Source organism: Mustelus asterias, unplaced genomic scaffold (genome assembly GCF_964213995.1).
Source record: "Mustelus asterias unplaced genomic scaffold, sMusAst1.hap1.1 HAP1_SCAFFOLD_3785, whole genome shotgun sequence".
Classification (NCBI taxonomy): Eukaryota; Metazoa; Chordata; class Chondrichthyes; order Carcharhiniformes; family Triakidae; genus Mustelus; species Mustelus asterias.
Window position 1 is genome coordinate 1 of NW_027593730.1, and position 21,159 is coordinate 21,159.

Sequence of the window (21,159 nt, forward strand, 5' to 3'; positions counted from 1 at the left end):
GTACAGATACAGTCAGTAACACAGGGTGCTGGGGGAGAGGGGTTACTGAGTGACAGTGTGAGGGAGCTGGATTAACATCAGTACAGATACAGTCAGTAACACAGGGTGCTGGGGGAGAGGGGTTACTGAGTGACAGTGTGAGGGAGCTGGATTAACATCAGTACAGATACAGTCAGTAACACAGGGTGCTGGGGGAGAGGGGTTACTGAGTGACAGTGTGAGGGAGCTGGATTAACATCAGTACAGATACAGTCAGTAACACAGGGTGCTGGGGGAGAGGGGTTACTGAGTGACAGTGTGAGGGAGCTGGATTAACATCAGTACAGATACAGTCAGTAACACAGGGTGCTGGGGGAGAGGGGTTACTGAGTGACAGTGTGAGGGAGCTGGATTAACATCAGTACAGATACAGTCAGTAACACAGGGTGCTGGGGGAGAGGGGTTACTGAGTGACAGTGTGAGGGAGCTGGATTAACATCAGTACAGATACAGTCAGTAACACAGGGTGCTGGGGGAGAGGGGTTACTGAGTGACAGTGTGAGGGAGCTGGATTAACATCAGTACAGATACAGTCAGTAACACAGGGTGCTGGGGGAGAGGGGTTACTGAGTGACAGTGTGAGGGAGCTGGATTAACATCAGTACAGATACAGTCAGTAACACAGGGTGCTGGGGGGAGGGGTTACTGAGTGACAGTGTGAGGGAGCTGGATTAACATCAGTACAGATACAGTCAGTAACACAGGGTGCTGGGGGAGAGGGGTTACTGAGTGACAGTGTGAGGGAGCTGGATTAACATCAGTACAGATACAGTCAGTAACACAGGGTGCTGGGGGAGAGGGGTTACTGAGTGACAGTGTGAGGGAGCTGGATTAACATCAGTACAGATACAGTCAGTAACACAGGGTGCTGGGGGGAGAGGGGTTACTGAGTGACAGTGTGAGGGAGCTGGATTAACATCAGTACAGATACAGTCAGTAACACAGGGTGCTGGGGGAGAGGGGTTACTGAGTGACAGTGTGAGGGAGCTGGATTAACATCAGTACAGATACAGTCAGTAACACAGGGTGCTGGGGGAGAGGGGTTACTGAGTGACAGTGTGAGGGAGCTGGATTAACATCAGTACAGATACAGTCAGTAACACAGGGTGCTGGGGGAGAGGGGTTACTGAGTGACAGTGTGAGGGAGCTGGATTAACATCAGTACAGATACAGTCAGTAACACAGGGTGCTGGGGGAGAGGGGTTACTGAGTGACAGTGTGAGGGAGCTGGATTAACATCAGTACAGATACAGTCAGTAACACAGGGTGCTGGGGGAGAGGGGTTACTGAGTGACAGTGTGAGGGAGCTGGATTAACATCAGTACAGATACAGTCAGTAACACAGGGTGCTGGGGGAGAGGGGTTACTGAGTGACAGTGTGAGGGAGCTGGATTAACATCAGTACAGATACAGTCAGTAACACAGGGTGCTGGGGGAGAGGGGTTACTGAGTGACAGTGTGAGGGAGCTGGATTAACATCAGTACAGATACAGTCAGTAACACAGGGTGCTGGGGGAGAGGGGTTACTGAGTGACAGTGTGAGGGAGCTGGATTAACATCAGTACAGATACAGTCAGTAACACAGGGTGCTGGGGGAGAGGGGTTACTGAGTGACAGTGTGAGGGAGCTGGATTAACATCAGTACAGATACAGTCAGTAACACAGGGTGCTGGGGGAGAGGGGTTACTGAGTGACAGTGTGAGGGAGCTGGATTAACATCAGTACAGATACAGTCAGTAACACAGGGTGCTGGGGGAGAGGGGTTACTGAGTGACAGTGTGAGGGAGCTGGATTAACATCAGTACAGATACAGTCAGTAACACAGGGTGCTGGGGGAGAGGGGTTACTGAGTGACAGTGTGAGGGAGCTGGATTAACATCAGTACAGATACAGTCAGTAACACAGGGTGCTGGGGGAGAGGGGTTACTGAGTGACAGTGTGAGGGAGCTGGATTAACATCAGTACAGATACAGTCAGTAACACAGGGTGCTGGGGGAGAGGGGTTACTGAGTGACAGTGTGAGGGAGCTGGATTAACATCAGTACAGATACAGTCAGTAACACAGGGTGCTGGGGGAGAGGGGTTACTGAGTGACAGTGTGAGGGAGCTGGATTAACATCAGTACAGATACAGTCAGTAACACAGGGTGCTGGGGGAGAGGGGTTACTGAGTGACAGTGTGAGGGAGCTGGATTAACATCAGTACAGATACAGTCAGTAACACAGGGTGCTGGGGGAGAGGGGTTACTGAGTGACAGTGTGAGGGAGCTGGATTAACATCAGTACAGATACAGTCAGTAACACAGGGTGCTGGGGGAGAGGGGTTACTGAGTGACAGTGTGAGGGAGCTGGATTAACATCAGTACAGATACAGTCAGTAACACAGGGTGCTGGGGGAGAGGGGTTACTGAGTGACAGTGTGAGGGAGCTGGATTAACATCAGTACAGATACAGTCAGTAACACAGGGTGCTGGGGGAGAGGGGTTACTGAGTGACAGTGTGAGGGAGCTGGATTAACATCAGTACAGATACAGTCAGTAACACAGGGTGCTGGGGGAGAGGGGTTACTGAGTGACAGTGTGAGGGAGCTGGATTAACATCAGTACAGATACAGTCAGTAACACAGGGTGCTGGGGGAGAGGGGTTACTGAGTGACAGTGTGAGGGAGCTGGATTAACATCAGTAGAGATACAGTCAGTAACACAGGGTGCTGGGGGAGAGGGGTTACTGAGTGACAGTGTGAGGGAGCTGGATTAACATCAGTACAGATACAGTCAGTAACACAGGATGCTGGGGGAGAGGGGTTACTGAGTGACAGTGTGAGGGAGCTGGATTAACATCAGTACAGATACAGTCAGTAACACAGGGTGCTGGGGGAGAGGGGTTACTGAGTGACAGTGTGAGGGAGCTGGATTAACATCAGTACAGATACAGTCAGTAACACAGGGTGCTGGGGGAGAGGGGTTACTGAGTGACAGTGTGAGGGAGCTGGATTAACATCAGTACAGATACAGTCAGTAACACAGGGTGCTGGGGGAGAGGGGTTACTGAGTGACAGTGTGAGGGAGCTGGATTAACATCAGTACAGATACAGTCAGTAACACAGGGTGCTGGGGGAGAGGGGTTACTGAGTGACAGTGTGAGGGAGCTGGATTAACATCAGTACAGATACAGTCAGTAACACAGGGTGCTGGGGGAGAGGGGTTACTGAGTGACAGTGTGAGGGAGCTGGATTAACATCAGTACAGATACAGTCAGTAACACAGGGTGCTGGGGAGAGGGGTTACTGAGTGACAGAGTGAGGGAGCTGGATTAACATCAGTACAGATACAGTCAGTAACACAGGGTGCTGGGGGAGAGGGGTTACTGAGTGACAGTGTGAGGGAGCTGGATTAACATCAGTACAGATACAGTCAGTAACACAGGGTGCTGGGGGGAGAGGGGTTACTGAGTGACAGTGTGAGGGAGCTGGATTAACATCAGTACAGATACAGTCAGTAACACAGGGTGCTGGGGGGAGAGGGGTTACTGAGTGACAGTGTGAGGGAGCTGGATTAACATCAGTACAGATACAGTCAGTAACACAGGGCGCTGGGGGAGAGGGGTTACTGAGTGACAGTGTGAGGGAGCTGGATTAACATCAGTACAGATACAGTCAGTAACACAGGGTGCTGGGGGAGAGGGGTTACTGAGTGACAGTGTGAGGGAGCTGGATTAACATCAGTACAGATACAGTCAGTAACACAGGGTGCTGGGGGGAGAGGGGTTACTGAGTGACAGTGTGAGGGAGCTGGATTAACATCAGTACAGATACAGTCAGTAACACAGGGTGCTGGGGGAGAGGGGTTACTGAGTGACAGTGTGAGGGAGCTGGATTAACATCAGTACAGATACAGTCAGTAACACAGGGTGCTGGGGGGAGAGGGGTTACTGAGTGACAGTGTGAGGGAGCTGGATTAACATCAGTCGAGATACAGTCAGTAACACAGGGTGCTGGGGGAGAGGGGTTACTGAGTGACAGTGTGAGGGAGCTGGATTAACATCAGTACAGATACAGTCAGTAACACAGGGTGCTGGGGGAGAGGGGTTACTGAGTGACAGTGTGAGGGAGCTGGATTAACATCAGTACAGATACAGTCAGTAACACAGGGTGCTGGGGGAGAGGGGCTACTGAGTGACAGTGTGAGGGAGCTGGATGAACATCAGTACAGATACAGACAGTAACACAGGGTGCTGGGGGAGAGAGGGGTTACTGAGTGACAGTGTGAGGAAGCTGGATTAACATCAGTACAGACACAGTCAGTAACACAGGGTGCTGGGGGGAGAGGGGTTACTGAGTGACCGTGTGAGGGAGCTGGATTAACATCAGTACAGATACAGTCAGTAACACAGGGTGCTGGGGGGAGAGGGGTTACTGAGTGACAGTGTGAGGGAGCTGGATTAACATCAGTACAGATACAGTCAGTAACTCGGACTCACCGATCTTCATCTGTCGCTGAATTCTCTCCACGTTCTTTTCTCGATATTTCGACTGCAGCAAGTGGCACTCGTTCATAACTTCCACAAACTCTCGGGATAGAACACTGTGCTGTCCGGGGAGAGAGAGAGAGGGAGAGAGTGAGCCAGGGCTGTCCGCGGAGAGAGAGAGAGAGAGGGAGAGAGTGAGACAGAGCTGTCCGGGGAGAGAGAGAGAGGGAGAGAGTGAGACAGAGCTGTCCGCGGAGAGAGAGAGAGAGGGAGAGAGTGAGACAGAGCTGTCCGGAGAGAGAGAGAGAGAGAGTGAGACAGAGCTGTCCGGGGAGAGAGAGAGAGAGAGTGAGACAGAGCTGTCCGGAGAGAGAGAGAGAGAGAGAGAGCGAGACAGAGCTGTCCGGAGAGAGAGAGAGAGAGAGAGAGAGTGAGACAGGGCTGTCTGGAGAGAGAGAGAGAGAGAGAGAGTGAGACAGAGCTGTCCGGAGAGAGAGAGAGAGAGAGTGAGACAGAGCTGTCCGGAGAGAGAGAGAGAGAGAGCGAGACAGAGCTGTCCGGAGAGAGAGAGAGAGAGAGAGAGAGTGAGACAGGGCTGTCTGGAGAGAGAGAGAGAGAGAGAGAGAGTGAGACAGTGCTGTCCGGAGAGAGAGAGAGAGAGAGAGTGAGACAGTGCTGTCCGAAGAGAGAGAGATGTATCACAGCTCGGTCTGAGGCTCCTGCTCTGCCCAAGACCACAAGGAACTACAAAGGGTCGTGAATGTAGCCCAGTCCCATCACGCAAACCAACCTCCCATCCATTGACTCCGTCTACACTTCCCGCTGCCTCGGGGAAAAGCAGCCGGCATAATCAAGGACCCCCCCAACGCACCCCCCGGACATTCTCTCTTCCACCTTCTTCCGTCGGGGAAAAGATACAAAAGTCTGAGGTCACGGACCGACCGACTCAAGAACAGCTTCTTCCCTGCTGCCGTCAGACTTTTGAATGGACCGACCTTGTATTAAGTTGATCTTTCTCTACACCCCGAGCTGTGACTGTAACATTCTGCACCCTCTCCTTCCCTTCTCTATGAACGGTATGCTTTGTCTGTACAGCGCGCAAGAAACAATACTTTTCACTGTATCCCGATACACGCGACAATAATGAATCAAATCAAACTCTGTTTCTACTCTTGACGAATCCTGCTTCCTTTTTGTGTCGATGCTGCCTGGTTTGGTGACGCTGTGCTGGGAGAAATGGATCATGTTTCGGACGAGGGGGTATGTTTGAAATTCACCTCTGGCCTAACCGGTGCCAATCTCTTGCCTCGGGGAGGTGATGTCCCAGTGGTATTATCGCTAGAATATTAATTCAGAAACTCAGCGAATGTTCTGGGGGACCTCGGGTTCGAATCCCGCAGACGGTGGAATTTGAATTCAATTTAAAAAATCTGGGATTAAGAATCTACTGATGACCCATTGTGGGAAAAACCCATCTGGTTCCCTTTAGGGAAGGAAATCTGCCGTCCTTACCCCGGTCTGGCCTACATGTGACTCCAGAGCCTACTCCCCCCCTCCGCTCCCCGGGGCAGCCCAGACGGGGTGCGATCCCCCTCCCCCGCATGCCCCCCTGGGCAGTATCGAGTCCCGGGTACCTGTGTTCTCCGCATCCGGGCGTCGAGGGAGAGTTGTTCCTCGTCGCTCTTACTGGGTTCAATCCCTGTGGGAGACAACGGAGAGAGAGGGAGGGTCAGAGAGAGGGAGGGTCAGAGAGAGGGAGGGTCAGAGAGAGGGAGGGTCAGAGAGAGGGAGGGTCAGGGAGAGGGTCAGAGAGAGGGAGGGTCAGAGAGAGGGAGGGTCAGGGAGAGGGAGGGTCAGAGAGAGGGAGGGTCAGAGAGAGGGCGGGTCAGAGAGAGGGAGGGTCAGAGAGAGGGAGGGTCAGAGAGAGGGTCAGAGAGAGGGAGGGTAAGAGAGAGGGAGGGTCAGAGAGAGGGAGGGTCAGAGAGAGGGCGGGTCAGAGAGAGGGTCAGAGGGAGGGTCAGAGAGAGGGAGGGTCAGAGAGAGGGAGGGTCAGAGAGAGGGAGGGTCAGAGAGAGGGAGGGTCAGAGAGAGGGAGGGTCAGAGAGAGGGTCAGAGAGAGGGCGGGTCAGAGAGAGGGTCAGAGAGAGGGAGGGTCAGAGAGAGGGTCAGAGAGAGGGAGGGTCAGAGAGAGGGAGGGTCAGAGAGGGGGTCAGAGAGAGGTAGGGTCAGAGAGAGGGTCAGAGAGAGGGAGGGTCAGAGAGAGGGTCAGAGAGAGGGAGGGTCAGAGAGGGGGTCAGAGAGAGGGAGGGTCAGAGAGGGGGTCAGAGAGAGGGAGGGTCAGAGAGAGGGAGGGTCAGAGAGAGGGAGGGTCAGAGAGAGGGAGGGTCAGGGAGAGGGTCAGAGAGAGGGAGGGTCAGAGAGAGGGAGGGTCAGAGAGAGGGAGGGTCAGAGAGAGGGAGGGAAAGGGAGGGTCAGAGAGAGGGAGGGTCAGGGAGAGGGAGGGTCAGAGAGAGGGAGGGTCAGAGAGAGGGAGGGTCAGAGAGAGGGGGGGTCAGAGAGAGGGGGGGTCAGAGAGAGGGGGGGTCAGAGAGAGGGGGGGTCAGAGAGAGGGAGGGTCAGAGAGAGGGTCAGAGAGAGGGAGGGTCAGAGAGAGGGAGGGTCAGAGAGAGGGTCAGAGAGAGGGAGGGTCAGAGAGAGGGAGGGTCAGAGAGGGGGTCAGAGAGAGGGAGGGTCAGGGAGAGGGAGGGTCAGAGAGAGGGAGGGTCAGAGAGAGGGAGGGTCAGAGAGAGGGTCAGAGAGGGTCAGAGAGAGGGAGAGGGAGTGTCAGAGAGAGGGAGAGGGAGAGGGAGGGTCAGGGAGGGAGAGGGCGGGTCAGAGGGAGGGTCAGAGAGAGGGAGGGTCAGAGAGAGGGTCAGAGAGAGGGAGGGTCAGAGAGAGGGTCAGAGAGAGGGAGGGTCAGAGAGAGGGTCAGAGAGAGGGTCAGAGAGAGGGCCAGAGAGAGGGTCAGGGAGAGGGAGGGTCAGGGAGAGGGCGGGTCAGGGAGAGGGTGGGTCAGAGAGAGGGTCAGAGAGAGGGAGGGTCAGGGAGAGGGCGGGTCAGGGAGAGGGCGGGTCAGGGAGAGGGCGGGTCAGGGAGAGGGTGGGTCAGAGAGAGGGTCAGAGAGAGGGTCAGAGAGAGGGTCAGAGAGGGAGGGTCAGAGAGAGGGTCAGAGAGAGGGTCAGAGAGAGGGTCAGAGAGAGGGTCAGGGAGAGGGAGGGTCAGAGGGAGGGTCAGAGAGGGAGGGTCAGAGAGGGAGGGTCAGAGAGAGAGTCAGGGAGAGGGTCAGAGAGGGAGGGTCAGGGAGAGGGAGGGTCAGAGAGAGGGCGGGTCAGAGAGAGGGTCAGAGAGAGGGCGGGTCAGAGAGAGGGAGGGTCAGGGGGAGGGTCAGAGAGAGGGAGGGTCAGAGAGAGGGAGAGGGAGGGTCAGAGAGAGGGTCAGAGAGAGGGAGGGTCAGAGTGGGAGCGAATCAACACCCAGTGTCCCAGCATTCCCCACGCCCAGTGTCCCAGCATTCCCCACGCCCAGTGTCCCAGCATTCCCCACGCCCAGTGTCCCAGCATTCCCCACGCCCAGTGTCCCAGCATTCCCCACGCCCAGCGTCCCACCATTCCCCACGCCCAGCGTCCCACCATTCCCCACGCCCAGCGTCCCACCATTCCCCACGCCCAGTGTCCCAGCATTCCCCACGCCCAGTGTCCCAGCATTCCCCAGTGTCCCAGCGACCCCCAGTGTCCCAGCGACCCCCAGTGTCCCACCATTCCCCACGCCCAGTGTCCCAGCATTCCCCACGCCCAGTGTCCCAGCATTCCCCACGCCCAGTGTCCCACCATTCCCCACGCCCAGTGTCCCAGCGACCCCCAGTGTCCCAGTGTCCTCCACACCCAGTGTCCCACCATTCCCCACGCCCAGTGTCCCAGCATTCCCCACGCCCAGTGTCCCAGCATTCCCCACGCCCAGTGTCCCAACATTCCCCACGCCCAGTGTCCCACCATTCCCCAGTGTCCCAGTGTCCCAGCATCCCCCAGTGTCCCAGCATTCCCCACACCCAGTGTCCCAGCATTTCCCACGCCCAATGTCCCGGTGTTCCCCACCCTCCCCACGTTCCCCACCCTCCCCGTGTTCCCCACCCTCCCCACGTTCCCCACCCTCCCCGCGTTCCCCACCCTCCCCGCGTCGCCCACCCTCCCCGCGTTCCCCACCCTCCCCGCGTCGCCCACCCTCCCCGCGTTCCCCAGCCTCCCTGCGTCGCCCACCCTCCCCGCGTCGCCCACCCTCCCCGCGTCCCCCAGCCTCCCCGCGTCCCCCCCAGCCTCCCCGCGTCCCCCCCAGCCTCCCCGCGTCCCCCCCAGCCTCCCCGCGTCGCCCACCCTCCCCGCGTCCCCCCCAGCCTCCCCGCGTCCCCCCCAGCCTCCCCGCGTCCCCCCAGCCTCCCCGCGTCCCCCCCAGCCTCCCCGCGTCCCCCCCAGCCTCCCCGCGTCGCCCACCCTCCCCGCGTCCCCCAGCCTCCCCGCGTCCCCCAGCCTCCCCGCGTCCCCCCCAGCCTCCCCGCGTCCCCCCCAGCCTCCCCGCGTCCCCCCCAGCCTCCCCGCGTCCCCCCCAGCCTCCCCGCATCCCCCATCCTCCCCGCGTCCCCCATCCTCCCCGCGTCCCCCCCAGCCTCCCCGCGTCCCCCCCAGCCTCCCCGCGTCCCCCATCCTCCCCGCGTCCCCCCCAGCCTCCCCGCGTCCCCCCCAGCCTCCCCGCGTCCCCCATCCTCCCCGCGTCCCCCAGCCTCCCCGCGTCCCCCAGCCTCCCCGCGTCCCCCCCAGCCTCCCCGCGTCCCCCCCAGCCTCCCCGCGTCCCCCCCAGCCTCCCCGCATCCCCCATCCTCCCCGCGTCCCCCATCCTCCCCGCGTCCCCCCCAGCCTCCCCGCGTCCCCCCCAGCCTCCCCGCGTCCCCCATCCTCCCCGCGTCCCCCCCAGCCTCCCCGCGTCCCCCCCAGCCTCCCCGCGTCCCCCATCCTCCCCGCGTCCCCCATCCTCCCCGCGTCCCCCCCAGCCTCCCCGCGTCCCCCAGCCTCCCCCAGCCTCCCCACGTCCCCCCCACCCTCCCCGCGTCCCCCACCCTCCCCGCGTCCCCCCCAGACTCCCCGCGTCACCCCCACCCTCCCCGCACCCCCCCAGACTCCCCGCGTCTCCCCCACCCTCCCCGCGTCCCCACTTTGACTCACCCCGGAGCTGGTTACGAACAGTGGAAGCCACCTTCTTGATCTCATCTCTGAGGGATTGCAATTGGTTCTTCTGTTCTATCGATCCGCAGTGGGGGAGCGGGAGGGGGGAAAGAGTTCAGAGGTCACAGGTATCAAACAGGACAATCGTTCGCCCCTCGCCAACCCCCCCAAACCCGGACAGGTAGAGCAGGCAGTGAAGAAGGAAATGGTGTGTAGGCCTTCAGAGCGAGAGGATTGGAGTTTAGGGACAGGGAGGTTCTGCTGCAATTGTACAGGGCGTTGGTGAGGCCACACCTGGAGTATTGTGGGCAGTTCTGGTCTCCTTATCTGAGGAAGGATGTCCTTGCTATAGAGGGAGCGCAGCGAGGGTTTCCCAGGCTGATTCCTGGGATGGGAGGTCTGTCACATGAGGAGAGACTGAGTGGGTGAGGATTATATTCACTGGAGTTTGGAAGAGTGAGAGGGGATCTGATAGAAACTTATAAAATTCTAACAGGGTTCGACAGGGTCGATTCAGACAGAATGTTCCCGATGGTGGGGGGAGTCCAGAACCAGGGGGGGTCACAGTTTGAGGATAAGGGGGGAACCTTTTAGGGACTGAGGTGGGAGAAATGTCTTCACCCAGAGGGTGGCGAATGTGTGGAATTCACTCCCACAGAAAGTAGTTGAGGACAAAACGTTGTGTGGTTTCAGGAAGGAATGAGATTTCGCTCTTGGGGCTGAAGGGATGGAGGGATATGGGGGGGAAGGGGGGGGATCAGGATATTGAGTTGGATGATCGGACATGATGGGAATGAACGGGGGAGCAGACTGGAAGGGCCGAATGGCCTCCTCCTGCTTCTAGTTTCTATGTTTCGCCATGAGAGAGAGAGAGGGGGGACTGAGAGACACCAGTCAGTGTACAGATATCTCCCTGAGAGAGGGGGGACTGAGAGACACCAGTCAGTGTACAGATATCTCCCTGAGAGAGAGAGAGAGGGGACTGAGAGACACCAGTCAGTGTACAGATATCTCCCTGAGAGAGAGAGAGAGGGGACTGAGAGACACCAGTCAGTGTACAGATATCTCCCTGAGAGAGAGAGAGGGGACTGAGGGACACCAGTCAGTGTACAGATATCTCCCTGAGAGAGAGAGAGGGGACTGAGAGACACCAGTCAGTGTACAGATATCTCCCTGAGAGAGAGAGAGGTGACTGAGAGACACCAGTCAGTGTACAGATATCTCCCTGAGAGAGAGAGAGGGGACTGAGGGACACCAGTCAGTGTACAGATATCTCCCTGAGAGAGAGCGAGAGAGGACTGAGAGACACCAGTCAGTGTACAGATATCTCCCTGAGAGAGAGAGGGGACTGAGAGACACCAGTCAGTGCACAGATATCACCCTGAGAGAGAGGGGGAGGGGGGCGAGATTCCCAGCTGTAAATAGTAAGCAGTGTGAGTAATGGGGAGAGTTTATTTTTCATTCAGCACTCCGGCTGCTCCGTCATGCTGTTGGGACCGATTGGTGGTCTCCAGGGAGCAGAGGGCAGAATGGAACACAGATTAAATCTCCCCGCAGTGTGACGCGTGAGAGAATGAACAAGTGGAATCGACATTGACAGAACTATAATTAATCTCCCCCTCGCAACCCACAATCACATCGTGACAAACATCTCACACACGCCACCTCCCGGATATCTCTGGCCTAATGAACCTCTGCCTCCCTCTCTCTCTCTCTCAGGGAGATATCTGTACACTGACTGGTGTCTCTCAATCCCCTCTCTCTCTCTCAGGGAGATATCTGTACACTGACTGGTGTCTCTCAGTCCCCTCTCTCTCAGGGAGATATCTGTACACTGACTGGTGTCTCTCAGTCCCCTCTCTCTCTCTCAGGGAGATATCTGTACACTGACTGGTATCTCTCAGTCCCCCCTCTCTCTCTCAGGGAGATATCTGTACACTGACTGGTGTCTCTCAGTCCCCTCTCTCTCTCTCAGGGAGATATCTGTACACTGACTGGTGTCTCTCAGTCCTCTCGCTCACTCAGGGAGATATCAGTACACTGACTGGTGTCTCTCAGTCCCCTCTCTCTCTCTCAGGGAGATATCTGTACACTGACTGGTGTCTCTCAGTCCTCTCTCTCTCAGGGAGATATCTGTACACTGACTGGTGTCTCTCAGTCCCCTCTCTCTCTCAGGGAGATATCAGTACACTGACTGGTGTCTCTCAGTCCCCTCTCTCTCTCAGGGAGATATCAGTACACTGACTGGTGTCTCTCAGTCCCCTCTCTCTCTCAGGGAGATATCAGTACACTGACTGGTGTCTCTCAGTCCCCTCTCTCTCTCTCAGGGAGATATCTGTACACTGACTGGTGTCTCTCAGTCCACTCTCTCTCAGGGAGATATCTGTACACTGACTGGTGTCTCTCAGTCCCCTCACTCTCTCTCAGGGAGATATCTGTACACTGACTGGTGTCTCTCAGTCCCCTCTCTCTCTCTCAGGGAGATATCTGTACACTGACTGGTGTCTCTCAGTCCCCTCTCTCTCTCTCTCAGGGAGATATCTGTACACTGACTGGTGTCTCTCAGTCCCCTCTCTCTCTCTCTCGGGGAGATATCTGTACACCGACTGGTGTCTCTCAGTCCCCTCTCTCTCTCTCTCAGGGAGATATCTGTACACTGACTGGTGTCTCTCAGTCCCCTCACTCTCTCTCAGGGAGATATCTGTACACTGACTGGTGTCTCTCAGTCCCCTCTCTCTCTCTCAGGGAGATATCTGTACACTGACTGGTGTCTCTCAGTCCCCTCACTCTCTCTCAGGGAGATATCTGTACACTGACTGGTGTCTCTCAGTCCCCTCACTCTCTCTCAGGGAGATATCTGTACACTGACTGGTGTCTCTCAGTCCCCTCTCTCTCTCTCTCAGGGAGATATCTGTACACTGACTGGTGTCTCTCAGTCCCCTCACTCTCTCTCAGGGAGATATCTGTACACTGACTGGTGTCTCTCAGTCCCCTCTCTCTCTCTCTCAGGGAGATATCTGTACACTGACTGGTGTCTCTCAGTCCTCTCTCTCTCTCTCAGGGTGATATCTGTACACTGACTGGTGTCTCTCAGTCCCCTCTCTCTCAGGGAGATATCTGTACACTGACTGGTGTCTCTCAGTCTCCTCTCTCTCTCTCTCAGGGAGATATCTGTACACTGACTGGTGTCTCTCAGTCCCCTCTCTCTCTCTCTCTCAGGGGGATATCTGTCCACTGACTGGTGTCTCTCAGTCCCCCCCTCTCTCTCTCTCTCAGGGAGATATCTGTACACTGACTGGTGTCTCTCAGTCCCCTCTCTCTCTCTGAGGGAGATATCTGTACACTGACTGGTGTCTCTCAGTCCCCTCTCTCTCTCTCTGAGGGAGATATCTGTACACTGACTGGTGTCTCTCAGTCCCCTCTCTCTCTCTCAAGGAGATATCTGTACACTGACTGGTGTCTCTCAGTCCCCTCTCTCTCTCTCTCAGGGAGATATCTGTACACTGACTGGTGTCTCTCAGTCCTCTCTCTCTCTCTCTCAGGGTGATATCTGTACCCTGACTGGTGTCTCTCAGTCCCCTCTCTCTCTCTCAGGGAGATATCTGTACACTGACTGGTGTCTCTCAGTCCTCTCTCTCTCTCAGGGAGATATCTGTACACTGACTGGTGTCTCTCAGTCCCCTCTCTCTCTCTCTCAGGGAGATATCTGTACACTGACTGGTGTCTCTCAGTCCTCTCTCTCTCTCTCTCAGGGTGATATCTGTACCCTGACTGGTGTCTCTCAGTCCCCTCTCTCTCTCTCAGGGAGATATCTGTACACTGACTGGTGTCTCTCAGTCCTCTCTCTCTCTCAGGGAGATATCTGTACACTGACTGGTGTCTCTCAGTCCCCTCTCTCTCTCTCTCAGGGAGGTATCTGTACACTGACTGGTGTCTCTCAGTCCCCTCTCTCTCTCTCAGGGTGATATCTGTACACTGACTGGTGCCTCTCAGTCCCCTCTCTCTCTCTCAGGGAGATATCTGTACACTGACTGGTGTCTCTCAGTCCTCTCTCTCTCTCTCTCTCAGGGAGATATCTGTACACTGACTGGTGTCTCTCAGTCCCCTCTCTCTCTCTCTCAGGGAGATATCTGTACACTGACTGGTGTCTCTCAGTCCTCTCTCTCTCTCTCAGGGAGATACCTGTACACTGACTGGTGTCTCTCAGTCCCCTCTCTCTCTCTCAGGGAGATATCTGTGCACTGACTGGTGTCTCTCAGTCCCCTCTCTCTCTCTCTCTCTCAGGGAGATATCTGTACACTGACTGGTGTCTCTCAGTCCCCTCTCTCTCTCTCAGGGAGATATCTGTACACTGACTGGTGTCTCTCAGTCCCCTCTCTCTCAGGGAGATATCTGTACACTGACTGGTGTTTCTCAGTCCCGTCTCTCTCTCAGTACTGGTCGCCATATCCCTCGATTAAATCACATTCGGAGCATCGCGCACAGTTCCAGTCTCCGTATCCCTCGGTGAGTCCCACACTGGGAGCACCGTGCACAGTTCCGGTCTCCGTATCCCTCGGTTAGACCCACACTGGGAGCACCGTGCACAGTTCCAGTCTCCATTTCCCTCGGTTAGACCCACACTGGGAGCACCGTGCACAGTTCCAGTCTCCATATCCCTCGGTTAGACCCACTGGGTGCACCGTGCACAGTTCCAGTCTCCGTATCCCTCGGTTAGACCCACACTGGGAGCACCGTGCACAGTTCCGGTCTCCCAGAATGAGGGGGAGAGCTATCAATATGAGATAGTCAGCAATAAATCCCAATGGGAAAACCAGGTGAAACGCCTTCATCCAGGGAATTGGGTGAGGTGGGCAGGCTCTGGATAAATGCGAGGTGATGCATTTTGGTAGATTGAACCAGGGCAGGACTTACTCAGTTAATGGTCGGGCGTTGGGGAGAGTTACAGAACAAAGAGATCTCGGGGTACAGGTTCATAGCTCCTTGAAAGTGGAGTCACCGGTGGACAGAGTGGTGAAGAAGGCATTCGGCATGCTTGGTTTCATCGGTCAGAACATTGAATACAGGAGTTGGGACGTCTTGTTGAAGTTGTACAAGACATTGGTAAGGCCACACTTGGAATACTGTGTACAGTTCTGGTCACCCCATTATAGAAAGGATATTATTAAACTAGAAAGAGTGCAGAAAAGATTTACTAGGATGCTACCGGGACTTGATGGTTTGAGTTATAAGGAGAGGCTGGATAGACTGGGACTTTTTTCTCTGGAGCGTAGGAGGCTGAGGGGTGATCTTATAGAGGTCTATAAAATAATGAGGGGCACAGATCAGTTAGATAGTCAATATCTTTTCCCAAAGGTAGGGGAGTCTAAAACTAGAGGGCATAGGTTTAAGGTGAGAGGGGAGAGATACAAAAGGGTCCAGAGGGGCAATTTTTTCACACAGAGGGTGGTGAGTGTCTGGAACGAGCTGCCAGAGGCAGTAGTAGAGGCGGGTACAATTTTGTCTTTTAAAAAGCGTTTAGATAGTTACATGGGTACGATGGGTAGAGAGGGATATGGGCCAAATGCGGGCAATTGGGACTAGCTTGGGGGTTAAAAAAAAGGGTGGCATGGACAAGTTGGGCCGAAGTGCCTGTTTCCATGCTGTAAACCTCTCTGACTCTCTGATAACCCCACCCTGGATCATTCCCACTGACTTACCGTCCTCTGGAATCGGGGAGCTGAGTATCCGGAGCTGGGAAGATTCCATGTTTTTGACCAAGTCTTGGAGTTTGTTAATCCCTTCACGGAGTTCTTTCACCTGGAGAGGGTGGGGGAGGGGAGGCGGAGAAGGGGTCAGCGGGACGGGGAGGAAGTGAAAGCAAACACTTCAGAGGGTGAGAAGGAGGAGATTGTTGGCTCGACTCAATTCCCCGCCCTCTGTGGCCTTCAGACCCGGTGGCGGCCATTTTGAAATCCAGATGCATCATGGTTGAACAGTCACCGGAGCAGGCCAACCCACACACACACTCGGGCCTGTTCCGCCAACCCGCGTCAACTAGGTCACAAACTCAATTTTCCCCCAACCCATGAATATCCGCATCCCCCACAGACCACAATCAGTAAGGATAGTAACAACACCTCCTCCACGATCATCCTCAACACCAGTGCCCCACAAGGCTGTGTTCTCAGCCCCCTACTATACTCCTTATACACCTCTGACTGTGCGGCCAAATTCCCCTCCAATTCGATTTTCAAGTTTGCTGATGACACCACCGTAGTGGGTCGGATCTCAAACAATGACGAGACACAGTACAGGAATGAGATAGAGAATCTGGTGAACTAGTGCGGCAACAATAATCTCTCCCTCAATGTCAACAAAACGAAGGAGATTGTCATCGACTTCAGGAAGCGTAGTGGAGAACATGCTCCTGTCGACATCAACGGGGACAAAGTAGAAAGGGTTGAGAGAGCCTCAAGTTTTTAGGTGTCCAGATCACCAACAACCTGTCCTGGTCCCCCCCACGCCGACACTATGGTTAAGAAAGCCCCACCAACGCCTCTACTTTCTCAGGAGACTAAGGAAATTCAGCATGTCCGCTCCGACTCTCACCAACTTTTACAGATGCCCCATAGAAAGCATCCTTTCCGGGTGTATCACAGCTCGGTCTGGGGCTCCTGCTCTGCCCAAGACCGCAAGGAACTACAAAGGATCATGAATGTAGCCCAATCCATCACGCAAACCAGCCTCCCCTCCATTGACTCCGTCTACACTTCCCGCTGCCTCGGGGAAAAGCAGCCGGCAGAATCAAGGACCCCCCCCACGCACCCCGGACATTCTCTCTTCCACCTTCTTCCGTCGGGAAAAAGATACAAAAGTCTGAGGTCACGAACCGACCGACTCAAGAACAGCTTCTTCCCTGCTGCTGTCAGACTTTTGAATGGACCTACCTTATATTGAGGTAGAGGTAAGCATTGCCTTTGAATCATAGAAACCCTACAGAGCAGAAAGAGGCCATTCGGCCCATCGAGTCTGCACCGACCACAATCCCACCCAGGCCCTACCCCCATATCCCTACATATTTACCCGCTAATCCCTCTAACCTACGCATCTCAAGACACTAAGGGGCAACTTTAGCATAGCCAATCAACCTAACCCGCACATCTTTGGACTGTGGGAGGAAACCGGAGCACCCGGAGGAAACGCACGCAGACACGAGGAGAATGTGCAAACTCCGCACAGACAGTGGCCCGAGCCGGGAATCGAACCCAGGTCCCTGGAGCTGTGAAGCAGCAGTGCTAACCACTGTGCTACCGTGCCGTCCACCCGAGCTGTGACTGTGACACTACATTCTGCACCCTCTCCTTTCCTTCTCTATGAACGGTATGCTTTGTCTGTATAGCGCGCAGGGAACAATACTTCTCACTGTATCCCAATACACGTGACAATAAATCAAATCAAATCCTTTTCCTTCTCCCCTCTGTTCTCTATGAACGGTATGCTTTGCCTGTATAGCGCGCAAGAAACAATACTTTTCACTGTATCCCAATACACGTGACAATAATAAATCAAATCCTTTTCCCCTCTGTACTCTATGAACTGTATGTTTTGTCTGCACAGCGCGCAAGAAATAATCCTTTTCACTGCATCCCAATACACGTGACAAGTGGGGGGTCGGAGAGAGAGAGAGAAAGTTCCAGACTCTTGGCCCCACCCTCTGAGTGTCCTGGCTCAAATTTGACAAAGATGCCCCCAACCTGTTCCGCCGGTGCCCTGAAATCTCAGCTCCACTCGCGTACGTCTGCACACACACACAGGGAGACAGGAATTAGACGCTGGAGCAGGCCAATCGGCCCCCACGGACTCTGCTAGCCCATTCTACGATATCCCGTTCGATTTGACATCGAGTCCACTTTCCTGTCTCTCTCCCCACCCTCCCCCCATAACCCTCAACAACCCCTCAACACCACCCCAGTCCATCCAAAATCTCTCCAACTCAGCCTCCAATACATTCAAAGACATTTCGCTCCACCCAGAGTGGGGCATGGGGAAGAGGGAGATAATTGGCTGTTGCGACTCCGAGGTTGTCCCCAGAACCTCTTTAGCAATATTAAGAGCCATTTGCTCATGATGTGGAGATGCCGGCGTTGGACTGGGGTAAACACAGTAAGCAGTCTCACAACACCAGGTTAAAGCCCAACAGGTTTATTTGGTAGCACGAGCTTTCGGAGTGCTGCTCCTTCATCAGCTGAGTATCTAAAGATGGCAGAGTGGAGGTCTGAGAGCTCTTGGCAACTGGCATTGGCTCTCTTCCCATCTCGAGGCTTGAGAGGTGGCCGTTGCTATCCACTGCATTTCCCCTTGCACACTCGTTTACATCTGTGATGACCTATCAACTTTCCTACAATAGAATTGGTCCGCTGTTGTCAACACCATCGCATTCAAATCTTATAGATTCTTGGTAGCCGAGTCCCTGCTTAAAATTGATTGGGTTAAATTCAAGCACAGGTTATCTTGTCAGACCCTCGTCAGACCCTCGTCAGACCCTCGTCAGACCCTCGTCAGATCCTCATCAGACCCTCGTCAGACCCTCGTCAGACCCCACTTGGAGGACTGTGCTCAGTTCTGGTCGCCTCATTACAGGAAGGATGTGGAAAAGATTGAAAGGGTGCAGAGGAGATTTACAAGGATGTTGCCTGGATTGAGTGGCATGCCTTATGAGGATAGGCTGAGGGAGCTCGGTCTTTTCTCCTTGGAGAGACGTAGGATGAGAGGAGACCTAATAGAGGTATATAAGATGTTGAGAGGCATAGATCGGGTGGATTCTCAGAGGCTTTTTCCCAGGGTGGAAATGGCTGCTACGAGAGGACACCGGTTTAAGGTGCTGGGGGGTAGGTACAGGGGAGATGTTAAGGGTAAGTTTTTCACACAGAGGGTGGTGGGCGAGTGGAATCGGCTGCCGTCAGTGGTGGTGGAGGCGAACTCAATAGGGTCTTTTAAGAGACTCCTGGATGAGTACATGGGACTTAATAGGATGGAGGGTTATAAGTAGGCCTAGAAGGTAGGGATATGTTCGGCACAACTTGTGGGGCTGAAGGGCCTGTTTGTGCTGTAGTATTTCTATGTTTCTATCTCGTCAAGAGGAAGTGACGAAGATGATTGATGAGGGTAGGGCAGTGGATGTTGTCTACATGGACTTCAGTAAGGTCTTTGACAAGGTCCCTCATGGCAGACTGGTGCAGAAGGTGAAGTCGCATGGGATCAAAGGTGAGCTGGCAAGGTGGATACAAAACTGGCTCGGTCAAAGAAGACAGAGGGTAGCAGTGGAAGGGTGTGTTTCTGAATGGAGGGCTGTGACAAGTGGTGTTCCTCAGGGATCAGTGCTGGGACCTTTGCTGTTTGTAATATATATCAATGATTTGGAGGAAAATGTGGCTGGTTTGATTAGTAAGTTCGCAGAAGACACAAAAATTTGTGGATTTGCGGATAGCGATGAGGACCATCAGAAGATACGGCAGGATATAGACCGGTTGGAGACTTGGGCGGAGAGATGGCAGATGGAGTTTAATCCGGACAAGTGTGAGGTAATGTATTTTGGAAGTTCCAATACATGTAGGAATTATACAGTAAATGGTGGAACCCTTAAGAGTATTGATAGGCAGAGGGATCTGGGCGTACAGGTACACAGGTCACTGAAAGTGGCAACGCAGGTGGAGAAGGTAGTCAAGGCGGCATACGGCATGCTTGCCTTCATCGGCCGGGACATTGAGTTTAAAAATTGGCAAGTCACGTTGCAGCTTTATAGAACCTTAGTTAGGCCTCATTTGGAATATAGTGTTCAATTCTGGTCACCGCACTACCAGAAGGATGTGGAGGCTTTAGAGAGGGTACAGAAAAGATTTACCAGGATGTTGCCTGGTATGGAGGGCATTAGCTATGAGGAGAGGTTGGAGAAACTTGGTTTGTTCTCACTGGAACGACGGAGGTTGAGGGGAGACCTGATAGAAGTCTACAAGATTATGAGGGACAGAGTGGATAGTCAGAAGCTTTTTCCCCAGGGTGGAAGAGTCAATTACTAGGGGGCACAGGTTTAAAGTGCGAGGGGCAAGGTTTAAAGGAGATGTACGAGGCAGATTTTTTACACAGAGGGTGGTGGGTGCCTGGAACTCGCTGCTGGGGGAGGGAGTGGAAGCGGATACGGGAGTGAGTTTTAAGGGGCGTCTGGACAAATACATGAATAGGATGGGAATAGAGGGATATGGTCCCCGGAAGGGTAGGGGTTTTAGTTCAGTCGGGGGCAGCATGGTCGGTGCAGGCTTGGAGGGCCGAAGGGCCTGTGCTGCTCTTTGTTCTTTGTTCCTGCTTGGCTTTTTGACGTCAATATTTCAGTGTAGACTTTGGATCCACTTCACATTTTAAACCTCTATCAAATTCCAACACCACAAACTCAATTTCGCAACACGGTACCCACCTCCCCGTCACCCCGAGAGAAGAAACTCCTCCTCACCTCTATCTTTCCTTGATTCTGAAACCGTAGCCCTTGCCTCTCCCATTCCAGCTCCCTCCCACGCCCCACTCCACCCCTCGAGAGGTTGGGGGGGGTCGCAATCATCCTCTCAACATCCACCCTCTCCAGCCCCCCTCACCCCCTCCCCTCCCTAAGAGAACTGGATATGTCTCAATAAGATGTGCAGGTTAGGTGGATTGGCCATGGTAACTTGTCCCTTAGTGTCCAAAGATGTGCAGGTTAGGTGGATTGGCCATGATAAATTGCCCCTTAGTGTCCAAAGATGTGTAGGTTAGGTTGATTGGCCGTGCTAAATTGCCCTTTAGTGTCCAAAGATGTGCAGGTTAGGTGGATTGGCCATGCTAAATTGCCCCTTATCGTCCAAAGATGTGTAGGTTAGGTGGATTGGCCATGCTAAATTGTCCCTTCGTGTCCAAAGATGTGCAGGTTAGGTGGATTGGCCATGCTAAATTGTCCCTTAGTGTCCAAAGATGTGTAGGTTAGGTGGATTGGCCATGCTAAATTGTCCCTTAGTGTCCAAAAATGTGTAGGTTAGTTGGATTGGCCATGCTAAATTGTCCCTTAGTGTCCAAAGATGTGCAGGTTAGGTGGATTGGCCATGCTAAATTGTCCCTTAGTGTCCAAAGATGTGCAGGTTAGGTGGATTGACCATGCTAAATTTCCCCTTAGTGTCCAAAGATGTGTAGGTTAGGTGGATTGGTCATGCTAAATTGACCCTTAGTGTCCAAAGATGTGCAGGTTAGGTGGATTGGCCATGCTAAATTGTCCCTTAGTGTCCAAAGATGTGTAGGTTAGGTGGATTGGCCATGCTAAATTGTCCCTTAGTGTCCAAAGATGTGCAGGTTAGGTGGATTGGCCATGCTAAATTGTCCCTTAGTGTCCAAAGATGTGTAGGCTA

The 21,159-nt window shown here is 54.3% G+C and overlaps 1 protein-coding gene across 1 annotated transcript; it reads right to left on the minus strand.

The window, feature by feature from the left end:
• Window positions 1-4,517: 4,517 nt before the first annotated feature.
• LOC144490780 (syntaxin-4-like) lies at window positions 4,518-15,550 on the minus strand (the record flags this gene model as incomplete). The annotated part of the gene is made up of 4 exons (XM_078208482.1): window positions 15,454-15,550; window positions 9,755-9,829; window positions 6,140-6,204; window positions 4,518-4,626 (listed from the first exon to the last, which is right to left on the minus strand). Coding segments are annotated over exons 1-4 (298 nt in total), but the record flags the coding sequence as incomplete, so codon positions are not given.
• Window positions 15,551-21,159: the final 5,609 nt, after the last annotated feature.